General features: G+C 38.0%; 1 protein-coding gene across 8 annotated transcripts in view; it reads right to left on the reverse strand.

Moving 5' to 3' along the window:
* Positions 1–15,593, reverse strand: part of FHOD3 (formin homology 2 domain containing 3) — a 380,756-nt gene that overhangs the window by 154,165 nt on the left and 210,998 nt on the right. For all 8 annotated transcript variants that reach the window (XM_063399128.1, XM_063399121.1, XM_063399112.1 and 5 more), the window contains exon 6: positions 235–329. In XM_063399128.1, the coding sequence (XP_063255198.1) occupies positions 235–329 (95 nt within the window). The remainder of the gene's footprint in view (positions 1–234; positions 330–15,593) is intronic.

Raw genomic sequence — 15,593 nt, forward strand, 5'->3', positions numbered from 1 at the left:
ACAGACAGTAATGAGGGCATCTTTGCTCTTAAGGGAAGAGGATGTGCTGACAAAAGTGTATAAAAACAGTAGGAAAGAAGTAACAACTCAGTGTGACCTGTTTTCCATGCAGAATATTATGCAATATTTTAGAGCCTAACACACAGTCTTTTTACACTCTAAAAGCATAAAACAAATAAAATGCATTAAAAGAACACCAAAACCATATAAAATGAGAACTTTTTAGAGTCTTACCTTTGAGCCAATAAGTGTGTACAGCCATTGGATGGTTTCATTATGATTTATCACTCCATTCATGCCATCGACATAGAGCATTATCTGGCCCAAAGCTATTGCAAAGAAAAGAGAGAAATAATCAGAGCTGGTGAACACTTTTTATAATTCTAAGCATTGCTGACAATTTTTTCTATGCAAAGTTTACCAGAGATGTGGGGAGCTCAACTAATGAAAAACATACTGGGCAAGATTGTGCTGGATGAAATTCTGGGCAACTGCACTAACCTTACTGACTTAATCTGAAAATGTAAGTGTGAATTTCATCCAGAGACAAGCCCCAACAGTTATTCCTTCCTAGAAGATACCATATTTCATGCTCCCCAAATCTGCAAACAGTACTCTACACACTGCTTACGGTCACAATGGTTCCTTCAGCTACAGCGTTCTCTATATCATGAGCCAAGACTTCTACCATTTGTTTCAGCACCATATATAATGTTTGGAATTAGTATATTTGGATTGACAGTTTCAGTGAATTCCAGTGATATGAAATTAAAGCTGGGCAATTAGCATCAATAAGAACATCCACTATTCATGACTGCACAGTGTGCTCTTGAAAAGAAATTCTATATTTTAGTGAGAAAATACAAAAACCAAAATATGTTTATAACAAAGAAGCATCTTTATTAATTTACCCTACAGCTTTTACAACAGCATTACAAAATAAACTAGTAAAATATTTCATAACAATGATTCCATAGTTTACAATCCTGATAATGTGAGACTTTCGAGAGGCAACAGCTATTAAATCTTTTCTGACTGATAAGGACAGACATTTTTTGTAAGGATTATGAAAAGTGAATTAGTAAAATTCATCTATCATCTTCAAAAGTTTCCACTGTTAGATCTTCTGCTTTATAGCAGGAGATCAAAGCACAATGGGATGAAAAAGAAATCACTGATGTAACCTTTTAGCACAGCCTGTTGGCATAACAACTCAATTATTTAATGCACAGCCTGATGAGCCCCTAGTGCACTGCTTTATGGGGGAAAAACGGGGGGGAAAAAACACCCACAGGGTGAGGAAAATTATGACACTTTTAATATTCCAAATACTTTCTGAGATTTTACTAACTTTAGCTCAGGTTGTGTACCACGCAGCATCCTTTACCTTGAGGGCAGATTTTCAAAGACATGAATGCTAGGCAAGCACTTAGGTACCCCTACAGCCAAATACCTAACAGTTATTTTAACACAGTCTCCTCCTTTTTCCTTTGGTCTAGTAGGTCAATTCATAGTTAAAAACCTGAAATACTATTTTTACATACTTCTATTCTTTATCTAATCTGTCACACAAAGCTAGAAGGAAAGCCACACTCAGTGAATGCCATGCAATCAATGAAGACTGAGAAAAAGCAAGCAAGAGAGCTCTGGCACAGAGATAACACAGCTCTTAGGCAGGCATTGCCTCTGGGGTATGCCAGGCACTCTCTGCTCCTCCTCTCCAGGAAGCAATCAGTCACCACCCTCTGAAGACATGTCTCTCAGGTGACTAAAATCAGGTAGGAGGGACACAGGCCCAAGTGTTGTGGTAAAATAAAAGATGTAAGTCAGCCAGTAAAAAGAGTTACGAATTACCCTGCCTGAACAAATGGCTGCTTTGAAGCATTTCATTGCAGGTAGAGGAAATGCTACTATCCCAGCAGTAATCAGAGAAAGTTCTTAATTCTTGTTTTTACTTCCTTTCAATGCTAAAAAGATTTGGCACTGGATCAGGATGAGATCTAGTCACGATAAGGTCAGCAAATCCATTTTTTTCCCCTTGCAAATTCTTTGGTTGAGGGTGAAGGGCTTTACTTTGAATTCGAAACAAATGCAAAACAAATTTTATGCTTGGAGAATGTTTTCCAAATTAATATAGAAATCAAAGACAGCAAAAGTTTGCTTTAAAAAACATGTACACAATACAAAACTACTCCACTGCTTACACTTAAGACGAATTAGACAGGATGTCTAATGTGAGATCTGGCATGCATTTGTTTTCAGCCTCTTAGATGTGACTCTTCATAACAGCAAAACGTTAAGGCATATTAGTAGACCTTAGAAAGAAGCCAAGAAAATGTTTTAGGGATTCCTGAAAACACAAGAAGAAAAGCTCTCCCACTGCTGCTTGAACTAGTGGCCAATATGTTTCACGGGGTAAAGAATTACAAACAGCACCATGAAATGACCGAGATGAAAACAGTTGTGTCCACATCCAAGTCACATCTCCAGTAGTTATCTGCCACACATGAAGCTCTCAGCTGCTGCCAAATCTTGGTGTGGACCTTCATACTGCTATTTCCTGTCTTCAGGGGTAAGAAAAATGAGACAAGACGGGTACAGTTGAGGAGAAATCTGTTTTCATTAAGAGGTAGAGTAAGATAAAGAGAATCTGGATACTTCGTACAAAGCTGATGCCCCATAAATTCTTAGGAAAAGATGGCCACAGGAAGACCTAAAAGAAGGAGAATGATGGTTTTCATACCCCATCAAGTGTCTGTGCTGAGGAAGAGAAGATATTTCCTTTATCATAATCACAGCACAGAGTCAAAATGGAAGACATCACCAAAACCACCAGTGTAGGAGCAGGCTGGTGACTGGAGGTCCTTGGGCCCTCCCAGGCTTTAGGTCTGGCTGAGTAAGACACAGCAGTTTGGCACTAAATGGAGACTGACAGAGGACATTTTACACTCTTGGCAGCTTTTCTACCCACCTGCTATCTCACCTCCCAAGCCACGACCATGCTCTGCTGAAAGGGCTGTGGCTGAAGCACAAGCTCCATGCATCCACATGCCCACACATCCACCACCAACATCCAGGGCCCTGCCAAGGGAGGGCAGCCTCATCTGCAAGGCAGTTCAGAAGGCCAATCTAATCCAAAATAATTTGAATTCACATTTGTATGTGCCTTTAGCCAAACTTTTTTTTTCTTTACTAAAAAACGAGGAGGCTATTTAATCCATTTAATCCCATCCCTCAGCTAACTGGAATTCTTTTTGGAAGTATATCAACAACTTACTTGTATTAGGAAAGTTTGCTATTGTGCAACAAGGGGCTGGGAGAGGGGAGTTTAAATGTGAAGCAAACCTAATTTGGAATTTCTTTGTTGCCACTGCCCTTGTCAAATCCTAATCTTATGTGAAAGTAGTGTGTGACTTTATCCATAGCTATTTTCAAGTGGAAAATCGCTGGATTTCTTAGGAAAGGCTTAGGGTAGAAAGGACAGACCAACCAGAAGAGATTTCTGTGAAATAAGGGGTTTAAGAAAACCTCTAAAAACTTGCCAGTATTGGCACTGATACTCTCATGGGATATAAAGTTAACAGGACCAAAAAGGAAAAGCTCTAGCACAAAACATCTTCACAATGAACATCACTTTAAGTCTGTTTTTCCCCACACAGATTGGAAAAAGTTTCAAAGCTGTTCCTTGCCCACACACGCACCTGCTTCTCTAGTCTGATCTTCTTCTATTTTACCACAAGACTGACTTAGAAGAAACAAAATCACTGAATGAGCAGAAAACTATTTTTTTTTTTACAATTTCCAGTGACTCAAACCCCTACTCATCATGTCAAGAATTACGGCAGGGATGCATCTTGTGATTGCATTTGTTTCCATCAGAATAAGCAAATGTGCAGCATGAAGCAGGCCAAAGACAGACCTTGTCACTGCAGGTTTCAGCTCCCCAGACAGCTTCTGGTCCAAGTTCATCAGACAGTTCATACCCAGCAGCTGTGGTGCACATCCACATCATGTGCTATGTGATGTGCACCTACAGGCAGGTGTGCACAACAGACAGAACGGGGATGAAACCAATGGGGAAGAACCAGCTGCTAAAATTCATCTTTTCATTGCTAGCTAAAATCTTATCATCATCAATGAGAAATCAAGGGTCTGTGTGATTGCATTCATTCCATTTGAAAACTGATTGTTAATTTGGGTATGCTACCTTGGGCACCAAAAAGGGGTACTCCATCAAAGGAAACATCCTGATGGAGAAAAACTCCGTCTATGTCTAGTGAGAGATCCCAGGAAGGAGATAATACAGCTACCTAATGTACTACTACAAAGCACTAGGTGGGAATTCTGAAGAAAACAACCATACTTCAAACTGCTTTCTTGGTGTTTCCTCATTAGAGAGAGACAAGATCCCAAATACCAAATGGGACCATTTTGAACATAAAATATCCAACTCAGCTCAGCCCTGATATGCTGGATGTCAGGAGCTGCTCCTTTTGCTTGTAGTACATTCCCAACATGCTTTCATGCACACACTCATATCAGAGCTTATTGTCTCTATAATATCCAAGGATATTTAATTCTCCTAATGAAAATCATTATTAAATACAACTTCTGTATCATCCAGCTACTTGAAAATTAGCAAAATCACAGCAGAGTTCCTTCTTCTAAGAGATGACATCAGATAAGAGAGATGACCTGAACTCTCCTCTGCTTCTGAAACTGATCTTACAAAGCAACACTGTGGCAAACCTCATGACTCACACTCAGCCCACAGGGCTAGAACCCTAAAATTCATATGTTTAGGGGTTGGTTGGTTTTGTTTTTTCCTCTGTTATTATTTGTATGGGTTGGTTTTAGCTTCAGTGAAAATTCTGCTATTTTTAAAGCTATTTCTTTACTATCATTGGAGCTAAATGTAATGTCATCTACAAGCTAAAACCAATCTTGTTCCTGGCCACAAATGCATTAATATTTTGTTTCCTATTGAAGTTTTTTTAAATCCCAACTCTTTTCTTCATTGTGCATTTTTGCCCTCTGTTCATTTGGTCTTACTGTTATAACACACATTATGGCTGAAACAGGCTAAGGAATTACTTTTCAGAACTCCCATATTAACCATGGGCTGAACTTCTATAAACAAGAACTGAACTATCTAAGAAAAATCACATCACAGAACTAATGCTATGAATCAAAGCTGAAAAAACAGTTCTGAACAGATGTCAATGCATTAAGATGCTATTATACTTCAGAAGTTCTTATGCTGGTCAACGCTACTTTATAATCTAACTTTTAGTCTTATGTACTTTGCAAACTTCTGCAAGCTAGTTTCAGACCTGAAGTATTATTCAAAGTTCAAATCTTTTGCAGATTACTTTATTTTTTCCCCTCTGTCTACTTTACAGAAAAAAACATAAGAGACATGACAAGTCCACCACCACAGAAACATTCTACAGAGGAATTTTCTCCTCTCACTGTTTCCTCTGGTGTTTTTGTCTTTAAAACAGGACACAGCAAAGTCAAAGGGGATACAGCACCTTAATCAGCTGACATGTTTCATCAAAAGCTGATCCTTTATACACACCATGAAACACCAGTGGCGGTGCACAGTCCCCACCAGAGCCAAAGCAGCTCCTCTTCCAATGTTCTTTTTGTGCAATTTTAAAAAATTTACTTGAGTGCAAATGAAGAATGCACTCTCACTTGACTCTGCCTGTAGTTAAGCTACTGAAAGCCTTTTTACAGGAACTAAAACCTGGCTTACATATATGCATTATAAAAGATTTGTATGATCAGTCATAATTGTTTTAATCATTATTTTATATCGCAGCACTTAAGCCTTAAATGCAATGTGTTCTAGTATGTTTTACAAGATTAAATAGCAAAGTAAAATAAACTGTGTATAGCTTATATAGCAATAGGTAAAAACATTTCCTCATGAAGAAGAAATATGTAATTAAAACACTTTATTAATAAGTGAGCAAATATAGCTGAGAATTGGATTGCTATTTTGCAAGCTGGCTAAAAGCATGGAAGAATGAAAAAAGGAAAAAAAGAAACAAGACAAAAGGAAGAACTAAGGAAGGAAGAAGATGGGAGAAGGGGAAAAAAGACAAAAGAACCAAAGAAAATGAAAGGTTGACTAGGTTTTAAAAGATGCTTATTCATCCTCAGTGCTTCATGAAGTAAAACGCATTTGAAAAAAGAGATGTATGGTAGCCTGTAGTTAAGATGACACATGCAGATATAGAGCTGAATTAAGGCAGCTGCTTCTTAACGGAGTTAATACTGGCTGTAACACTGCATAATGTTCATCCAATATATATATGAAGCTACATATTTTTCTTAAAATTTAAGATTTTTTGAGTTTTAAAGCATTTTCTGAAGAGACTTCTTCATTGGTCCTCAGAACTTAAATTCTGAGGGAGCAGGACATGATGATAAGATTGCCAGATTTTCTTGGGAAGGTGACCTATTCTGCAAAAGCATCAAACAGAGCAGGACATTGCCCATGCAAATATTGAAGACTTATCTCCAATGGACTTACCTCATCTCCCAGCTATTGACTCTTGCACTGAGTACTGAAGCTGCAGCCAGTGAGAAGTGGTTTGGTTTTAGGACAGAAATTAGGATCTGTTTCTGGATTAGGTGTCTCATCTTTAAATGTATTTTAAACGTTTTCTACTGGATTTGTCATGCTAGAGGCTGCCTAGCCCAACCTGTTGCTCAGACTAGGGAAATCCAGAGCAGGCTGTGCATGACTCTGTACATTTGGGTGTTGAATATAGCTCCAGGCAGCTGCTCAGCCTCTCTGGGCAACCTATGCCAGTGCTCAGACACTCCCACAGGATTTTTGTATTAATTTTGTAAGTTTAAATTAAATTTCCTGTACTTCAGCTAGTGCCCATGGCAGGCTTTTTTGTCCTTTTATTGTGCACCTCTGAAGTCTGGCTCTGTTTTTACCCTCCCAATCATATATTTAGTCCCCTTCATAACACTGAAATTTAATTACACTGAATTTAAACTTAAGATTAATATACAGTCAAGAAACAAAAACTACACATTAAGCTAGAAGTCTCAAAAACCAAAAAAGTAACTTCAATTTAGGATTAAATTAGGGAAATTTAGTGAGCCTCCCAAGTTAAGAAATGATACCTTAGCCCTTCTACTTGGGAGCTGACTGAGTAATTCAGTCTGGCAATGTGCTAAATGTGATGGATTTCAAGGCCTTTCCCTCTCCATTAATCATCATGAACATAAGCCTTCTGTCTGTGTAAACAATACTAATCCTGACTTTGAAGGTACAAAGAGGGAAACACAAACCAACCTTTGCAGAATAGAAAAGATAATTTCTGCAGCTCCCTTTCTTGAGCTCCTCAGACACCTATTTACCCTGCACAAAGAAAGGTCCTGCAGGTGCAAGCTGTCTTTTATCAATCATTATCAATTACACACAGCACATCAGTTTGGAATTCCAGCATCTGCTTTACATGCCGAAATCCTAAGCTTTGAGAATGAACTCGGCTTTTGGATTGGGAAAGAGTTAGAGTCAGAAGTGAGTTTGGAAGAAAATGCAATCAGGTCTCAGTCTCAGCTAAAAACACAGGTTATTTTTGACTGTTGGACTGTCATTGTACCTGGAGGAAAGAAAAGTATGTATGAATACACGGATTTGTTTTTTCTATTATACATCAGCAGTAGGCTCTTTTGCCAGTGACTGTGGAAAAAAGAACACTGTCTTGGGGTTCCTGCCTTCTCTGCCAAGTAAAGAAGTGTGGCACAGCTGGGCTGTTTAACAAATGGACTAACACTAGAAGAGTAAAAGGACATATGGTAGGGTAAAATTCTTCACATACCGAACACTTTTAGTCATCAACAAACATTGTTTCTTCTTAGAAAAACTGTAAACCTTCCAAAACAAAACCTGTGGTTTTGAAGTGAGCAAATGATAAATTCTCACTTACAGCTTTTTTCCCCTGCTTCTCTTGGGGGTGGGGTACACCACATTTCTAATTTTTTTTTTCCCTAAAAATAAAGAGGATTCTCAGGGAAGCAAAAGAGGGAAAATCAACAATTCCAAGCATTACTGTATTCCTCTTATTACAGGAATATCTTACTACATTCTTATAATTTAATAAATTATAATATTCATATTTCCATACAATTCTTATTAGAGGAATATATTATTGGATTGGATTCTTCTTATTAGAAGAACAGAATAATAAAAAACAAGATAAACAACTGTGCCAGTTGAAATTTCAAACATTGCCCAGCTCCATGAGGACAGTCTCTGTAAAGCAGAACATTGATCAATGATTTCCTGCCGCCACGTGGCAACAAGTTGATGCAATCATGAGAGCTAGTGTTCCCCTAGATACAAATTCTTTGTTTTCTAGCTCAACTTCATTCTAGGAAATCCAGTCCTGGGCTGGTAAACATGGGCTCAGTTTGGCATCCTGGGATAACAGCGTTGCAATTAGTATGGTAGCTAAAAACACTTAAACCAGTGTTTGGCAGAGGGGCTCACAGAGAGTTGCAATGATTCCCAGGGGCATGTAAATTTACCTCTGCTACTCCCATGCCAAATTTCATGTATTGTGGCATTCACTCAATAAGCCTGGACCTCTAAAAACTGATACAAACTATATTCCTGAAGAACAGAAAATCAGTGAAAGAAGGATCAATGAAAACCACTGAAAATAATCCTAGCACTGGTGTTTTACATCAATTCTCGGGTGGTTTTGCAGGAAACAAAGTATGCTGCCAAAAGTGACTCTCAGGAAGCTGTCCAATTTTGAGGTAAATTTAAACACTGTTTATTCTAGTCATTAGCATAAGGTATGTTTGGGGAATACCAGGGAAGAGATGCACTGAAAATAAAAAAACAAGTAAACATCTCCAGCTATTTACTTCAATATAAAGCTGTTTTCTTAATTCTCATGTAGTTGCTTCACCTGGAGATGTATTCCACAGTTCCCTCTTCTTCCAGTGTGAGGTATTACGTGTGAAAAACCCAATAAAAGAAAGATTATTTTAAGAAGCACTACAAAACACTTTACATGGAATCCCTTTTGTCATTTCTTGTTGCTTAAGTGACAACAGGTACATGATTTTAGACAAGTCCAAAAGTTTCTCTAAAGGGATACATTGGCTTTCATCATTCAGCAGACAGAAATGCAACAACACAGCACAGATGTATTAAGATCATTCCAGGACACTTGAGTAGTGTTTGAAGTGTTAGTGTAAAGGTAAAGAAGCTCTGCTTTTTAAAATTATGCCTTCTAATATGAACTTGAGATTTCTTCAATGCTTTTATCATCTTGAAACCAACTGATTTAAAGAGCACTGTAGAGCAGCACAGAAAGTCATATATTTCTTAACTGTATTCCAGACCATCCAAAATCCTTGAATAAAATTTTCTTCCCCTGCCCAAGGACTGACTCAAGAGCAGAAATCAGTAGGATAAATAAGAACTCACTATGCTTTAAATTCAGCAACTACATTAAAATAGTTTCTAAGTAAAGTGGGAGAAGAAAATGTTCAAAGCAAAGACAAGGCTAGAAGTAAGGCTTTCTCACAGTATCCCAGCCTCTTTAGCATACTGTGTTGGCTAAGAATGAATCAAACCAAAGGGTCTGAAAATATAAGCTATTTGAATCAAGAAAGATCTCTGTCTTTCATCTGCTGAGGGATAGATCCCAACATCCAATAATTTTGTAATTTGATTCTTAAAAAAGAATGTATCTGTCACTTTTTATTAATTACCTGTCTTAAAACCAATAGTGAGTGTATCTAATTTTCTTTATTGTAATTATACCACGACAGATGCTGCAACTACATTCCTGATATACTTTTCAGATATTTATTGCTCTTCAGCATGCTCAGCCTGTCTCTAATGTTTCAGATAGACTCCACCCTGCAGTAATGTGCATGCCATTAAAGAATTCTCTTTCATCTCTTGAATTTATGCTTGTTAGGGCAAATTAATGAAAGACTCTATTCTTTAAGTACTGGCTAAACAAAGCCAAAGTCAGCACTAGAAAGCAAACCAATACAACACTTCATTAAATGTGCTTTTTATTTCTTTTTGTTTCAAGTATGTCTGCTGCTATGTGAAATTTAGGGTTATACAGTCTCCTTTCAAATCTCACAGTAAAGAATGTGCTCAAGCCACAAGTTCATATCTCGCATTTGAAGTAGACTTCCCATGAGAAAGGTGAAGGGAAGAGACATAATTACAAATCCCTTTAAGTACAGAGCTCACACTCTTCCTAAATATTGACTGAAAACGCTGTTTTGTGTCTCTGCTCATTCATCTCAGATAATGAGCAAAGATTCCTTCCAAATTAACTGTAATTCTCTTCTAATCCCTCTATTCTTTTTTTCCCCCCTTCAGCACGGTGATAGTGAGAACTCCTTTGAATTCTGAATCCCACCTTATTACAGCAATTCTTAAAGAGAAATATAATGAAATCATCAGTGTCATGCTCAGACTTTTCTCCTCTCTGGCTCAATAGTGGACAGCTAAGCACAACACGCATCCGTCCTGTTTTTCTGCCTACTCAAAGTTAACAGCTGACATTTACAAAAAATTTTTAAATTCTAATTTATGACAGAAAGACAGAATAGAGAATCTCTGGTTTTAACTTGATTTTCTCATCATATAAAAATGGGGAAAAAATGGATTCAAGAACAAAAACAAAATATTTGGGGGCATAAGCTTCATTTGACCAAAGAATTTAAGGTCTGTCATTGGTAACTAGTTGTCATCTATGTGGTGGCAGGGAGAGCCAATCATGTAATGGCTGAATATGAAGGTGGAGGTGGTGGCTTTATTCATGTTTGACCATCTACATTTCTTATTTATCAGTAACCCTGTAAAAGAGAAATGCAGTTGAAGAATCATATTTTATTTCTAGAGAACATTTTGGGTGATCTTATTCCTTTTGCTGATTATTCTACAATTCAGTGACCACAGCATTATAGGTAATCCTCATATGAACCAAGCATGTTTCTATGACTGCATTATTGGTCAGCACCCCCTTAGCAGCACTTATGTAGGACTGTATGGCTATAGGATCCCAGGATACCAACACTGAAGCAGATGGTGCAGAGACAATTTGGAGACAGGAGTGGTTTACAGCAAGCTCTGCTCTATGAGCAGTAACATCAGGCTCTCCACATGGAAGCAGCTAAATTACTTCCAGACCCAAACCAGTCCTGGAAGTACCACGGACACTTCTGCACAACACTTCTGCAGCAAGTGATGTGGACTGCACCCAAACCATCTGTGCATAACTGGCGTAGAAGGCCATGCATCTATGGAATAATTAGTCCACAAACAAGACAAATCCATCATGGGCAATTAGCTGTTTCTGAGTACTTAGAAAGAAAGTTAAAAGAACATTAGGTACACAAAATTCAAGCACTTAAAACTTCAGAGTCAAGATTCCTGCAGGAAACTTTGTTCAGCCTACTCTGTGCACAAACTTACCTATGTCAAAATCAATTTCAAGAAACATTATTCCTGAGCTTTGGAGTACTTCCTCATTCAAAGCAAGTGCTGGAAAGTCCTGTCTAGAAAGCACTCTCTCACTGTGTGGTCCTAGGAATTTTTTAGTGCAAACCTGCTGTGAAGACAGAATATTTCATTTCCTGCAGGAAGATGTTCATCAATACAGTGAGTGCTGCATGGGTCTGAATACTTTTTTCTGCATAGCACATTGATGAGGTAAAGAAACTATTCTCTACTGCAGAGAAGTTGGGGCTTCCACTAGCTCTGGATATCACATCTGAGACACCTGATCATCTGATTTGTGTTTGAGAATACTTTTTGGTATAATAGTACTTTGAGTTTAGGTTCAGCTCTGTGCAGTATGGTCTCAGATTGCCCCCCTACAAAACAATAAACACACCTTGACACGGAACATAATGATGCTTTCTGACACGTTGAACTGAAATTACATGCCCAGCAAGTACAATACATACTAACACTGTGGCAGAGGCTCACTTAAAACCTTTCTCCTTCTATGCCAGGAACCTTACAATGTGTAACACATCCATTTTCTCTCCTTAAACTTTGAGGACTGGCAGCCGTATTTCCAATGTCTGGAAAACTTGGCTTTATAAACATTGTAATCCTTTAAGAGTTGCATTCAATGATCCTTGTGGATCCCTTCAAACTCAGAATATTCTGTGTGATCTGCTTTTTTTGTTAGTTTGGTTTGTTTTGGTTTTATAGAAAAAAGTTAAAAAAAGATGTGTGCTCATGCTCATCATGTGCAAGTGGAATGAAACTGTGATGTTCATCACACTGGGTTGTGTGTCATTTTATTTAATGTTTATTTTGGGTTTTGTCATTTAATTTAATAGAACAAATACTTCTCTCATTAAATTTTTGCACACCCTAAAGCGACAAACAAATCTACAGGCTATCTCTGGTTTATGATAGAAGTCACGTTGGCAGAAGTTGCTTCACCAGACATGATTTTAGAAGTTAAGGACATCATTGAAACAATACTTGGAGCTTGAAGAAGCAAGAGTTATTTCAGATGGACAGTAATTCAGGTGATACTATAGAGGTACTTGGCAGATCACCTTTGATATCCCCGAGCTTCCACAAAACACCACTGACCATCCATCATGCACAGCTTTGTCATCCTCCAATCTATTCTCTGGATTTGGGACACCTTCTCTCTTTATCCATGTTTCTCAACAGCAACACTGATCAAATGTCACAAAATGCCAAAACTTTCTCATTACCCTACTAACCTCTAAGAGAATGATGAGCATCCTGCTACTCTATACAAAAAATTCTGGCAAGTGCAGATTAGGAGATAGGGAGAGACAACAGAGCTCTGATCTGCTCTGGGCCACTGTTCCTCAAGGCGGCTGCACTGTGACCTCCCACTTGTCCTGGATGTACATCTTTAGCTCCAAGCATCTATTCAAAATACACCTCACCTTCTCTTGGGGCTGGTATCCTTATGTCTGAGGAATGCTGCTAACAATGTGATCATTGTTACCATCCAGAACAACCCCTGTTTAACAAAAGATTGTTAAACAAAATTACTCGCTAGTGAAATGAAATGGATGTATGCTGTCTTCAGCCTTCCTGGTCTTCCTCATAAAATGATGCCTACTTTCTCTAGCACTGTTAATTTTATTTCACAGTTGCAATTGGGAATTAGCTTTAATTAATCTCATCCTTTCTGACTGCTCAAGGCCAAGGAGTGTTTTTTCACTTTTCATACAGTACAAATAACAGAAAAGTTAAAAAATAAATAAAACACCTGAATTGCTTTATGGGTGTAGAATATAAAATGGAACTAAAACATACTCATTTTTGTTCATACATACTCCTTGATCTACAGAAATTTATGTTAGCACAAAGTCTAAAAGCAACAGAAAAGCTTGAAAGCCAGTAATTCACATTTTTCAGTCAAACAGAAGAAAAAATAAAAGTAAACAATACTTATCAGCTAAATGAGCACAGCTGCTTGCTACTGTGTAAGAAAATTTCAGAGCTTTACAAAATCAACACTGCAGTACTACAGCTGATATAAACCTGTAAAAAATTATTTCACAATCCCTACATAAAAAATGGCACTAAACTGTTCCACAATAAAGTAGTCAGACTCCAAAATAGTGCTGTATGTGAATCTTTGAGAGCTCCATTTTTGCATATCAACTTGGGAAAATGCTTCTAAGTTGGTTACATAAATAGGTTGTCTATAATGCATCCAATCCAAGTGACCTTGCAAAAAGAAATAAAATACGAAGTGGTGAGAGAAAGAATCAACATTGCTGGTACAAGCACTAAAAAAATAAAGTCTATTCTTTCCCGCCTCCCTTAATTTCATTTCAGGTTTAACATAGAGAAAGGCTCTGAGCCAGAATGCTTATCCAAACTACATAAATCTCTAGGCAAACTCCCCATACTACATGGTCCTGTCCCCATAAAACCTTGCAATTCTTCCTAATGGTGCTTTCCCACCAGGAAAAACTAGTAGAGAGCTATTTTTTCTCACCAAATCTTTGATCCGTCTTTTCCTACTACATCTTTCCTTAGAAGAATGAATCTCCCTCCCTGCAATATGTTTATTAAATTAAATGGAAATGGAAACAAGCCCAAACCCAAACCCAAACCCAAAGTGAAACCTACAGCAACTGGGTACCCCACACTGCTGCTGAGGCTGCCTCTGAGAAAGACCTAATTAATTCCCTTATTCCCTTCCTGAATTCCTGAGCAGGGTCAAAGGGAGGCAACACCATTTACCACCACACAACCCATTTCAGACAGCTGGTCCAGTTAATAATGTAAACATGGTAACACCTTGGAAAGGTCAATCAGAGGAATGGTAGCATTAGCAAAGCAATTAATTTTGGGTTTACCACATGAATATTTCCCTCCCACTTTATTCTCCTCCCTTCTTTCCCTCACCTTCTAGAAGGAAACATAAGGAGGAATACTCACTCATCTGAACAGAAATTTTCAAAAGGTGAGAGATGGGATTTTCTTGAACATCGTGAATGCCTTCTTTTCTTGGGATGATTTCCAGCAAAATATTTTATTTATCTGTTGCCAAAAGAAACACTTCCTAGTTCTCATTAGTCAAAGGGCTTTAAGAACACTCTTGAGGGAAATGATCCAACTAACAAATCAAGTAAAACCCCTCCCTGCACTTGATATGCTCCTGGAAAAGTGGCCACTTCATGGAATCAGCACATGTAGAGCTACCTGTTCAACCTGAGGTGTGTTTACTATTTTCTTAACAATCCTCATTCATAAATGAACATGGAAAAGCTGCAGATCCTCTTCATCCATCTACCTATCATTTTTCACTAAAGTGAAATTCAAGGAAAAGGAAAAAAAATATTCTAAACTCATGAGATTCAACAGTCTCCTTTCATTCCTCTAAGGGTTTAATTACATGACATTTCATAAAGCTGGAGAGCAAAATGTAAACCAGAGACAGAGCAAGGCACCGGAGTCCCAGGTGGATTTCCAAGGTCACACTGAGCTTGCCTGCCCTCAGAGCCCTCCAGAGCTATAAAGCTGAAATCAGATACTGCTGCATTTACCTCCTGTCTTCTTTCACCGCCTTTTTTTTCTTCAATCTAGACTGCCAACTTTAACAAGCCTTCTATATGCATCACACACCATACACATTCCTCATCTAATTGACATGAAGAATATGGAACTTACAGAAGGAAGAACTCAAAGATGAGCTATGTAACATAGTCTCTGTGTAGAGTTGCCATGGTGCTTTCCTGTTTTAGCCTTTGTACTGTGTGTCTCCTTGCACAACCAGTCACAAACATTCCAGATCCAGCAAGACCAGTCAGAACTCATGTAAAGATTTGTGCCTTCCAAACAGGGTAATATTTTCCCATTAGTTTTCCAAACTCACCTATATTAGCACCTACAATTATGATTAAGCAAATAAATTTCAGGGATCTGGAAGACTAGAAAGCATTCAAAGGCAGATTAAATGCATTACTGCAGTGTAAATAAATTCTTCCAGGTCACTTCTACATAAATAAAAAGCAATGCTTTTTATTCTCCCTGAACTGTGCATTAACACGTTTGAGTA

This window comes from Prinia subflava, chromosome 1 (assembly GCF_021018805.1).
Source record: "Prinia subflava isolate CZ2003 ecotype Zambia chromosome 1, Cam_Psub_1.2, whole genome shotgun sequence".
NCBI lineage: Eukaryota > Metazoa > Chordata > Aves > Passeriformes > Cisticolidae > Prinia > Prinia subflava.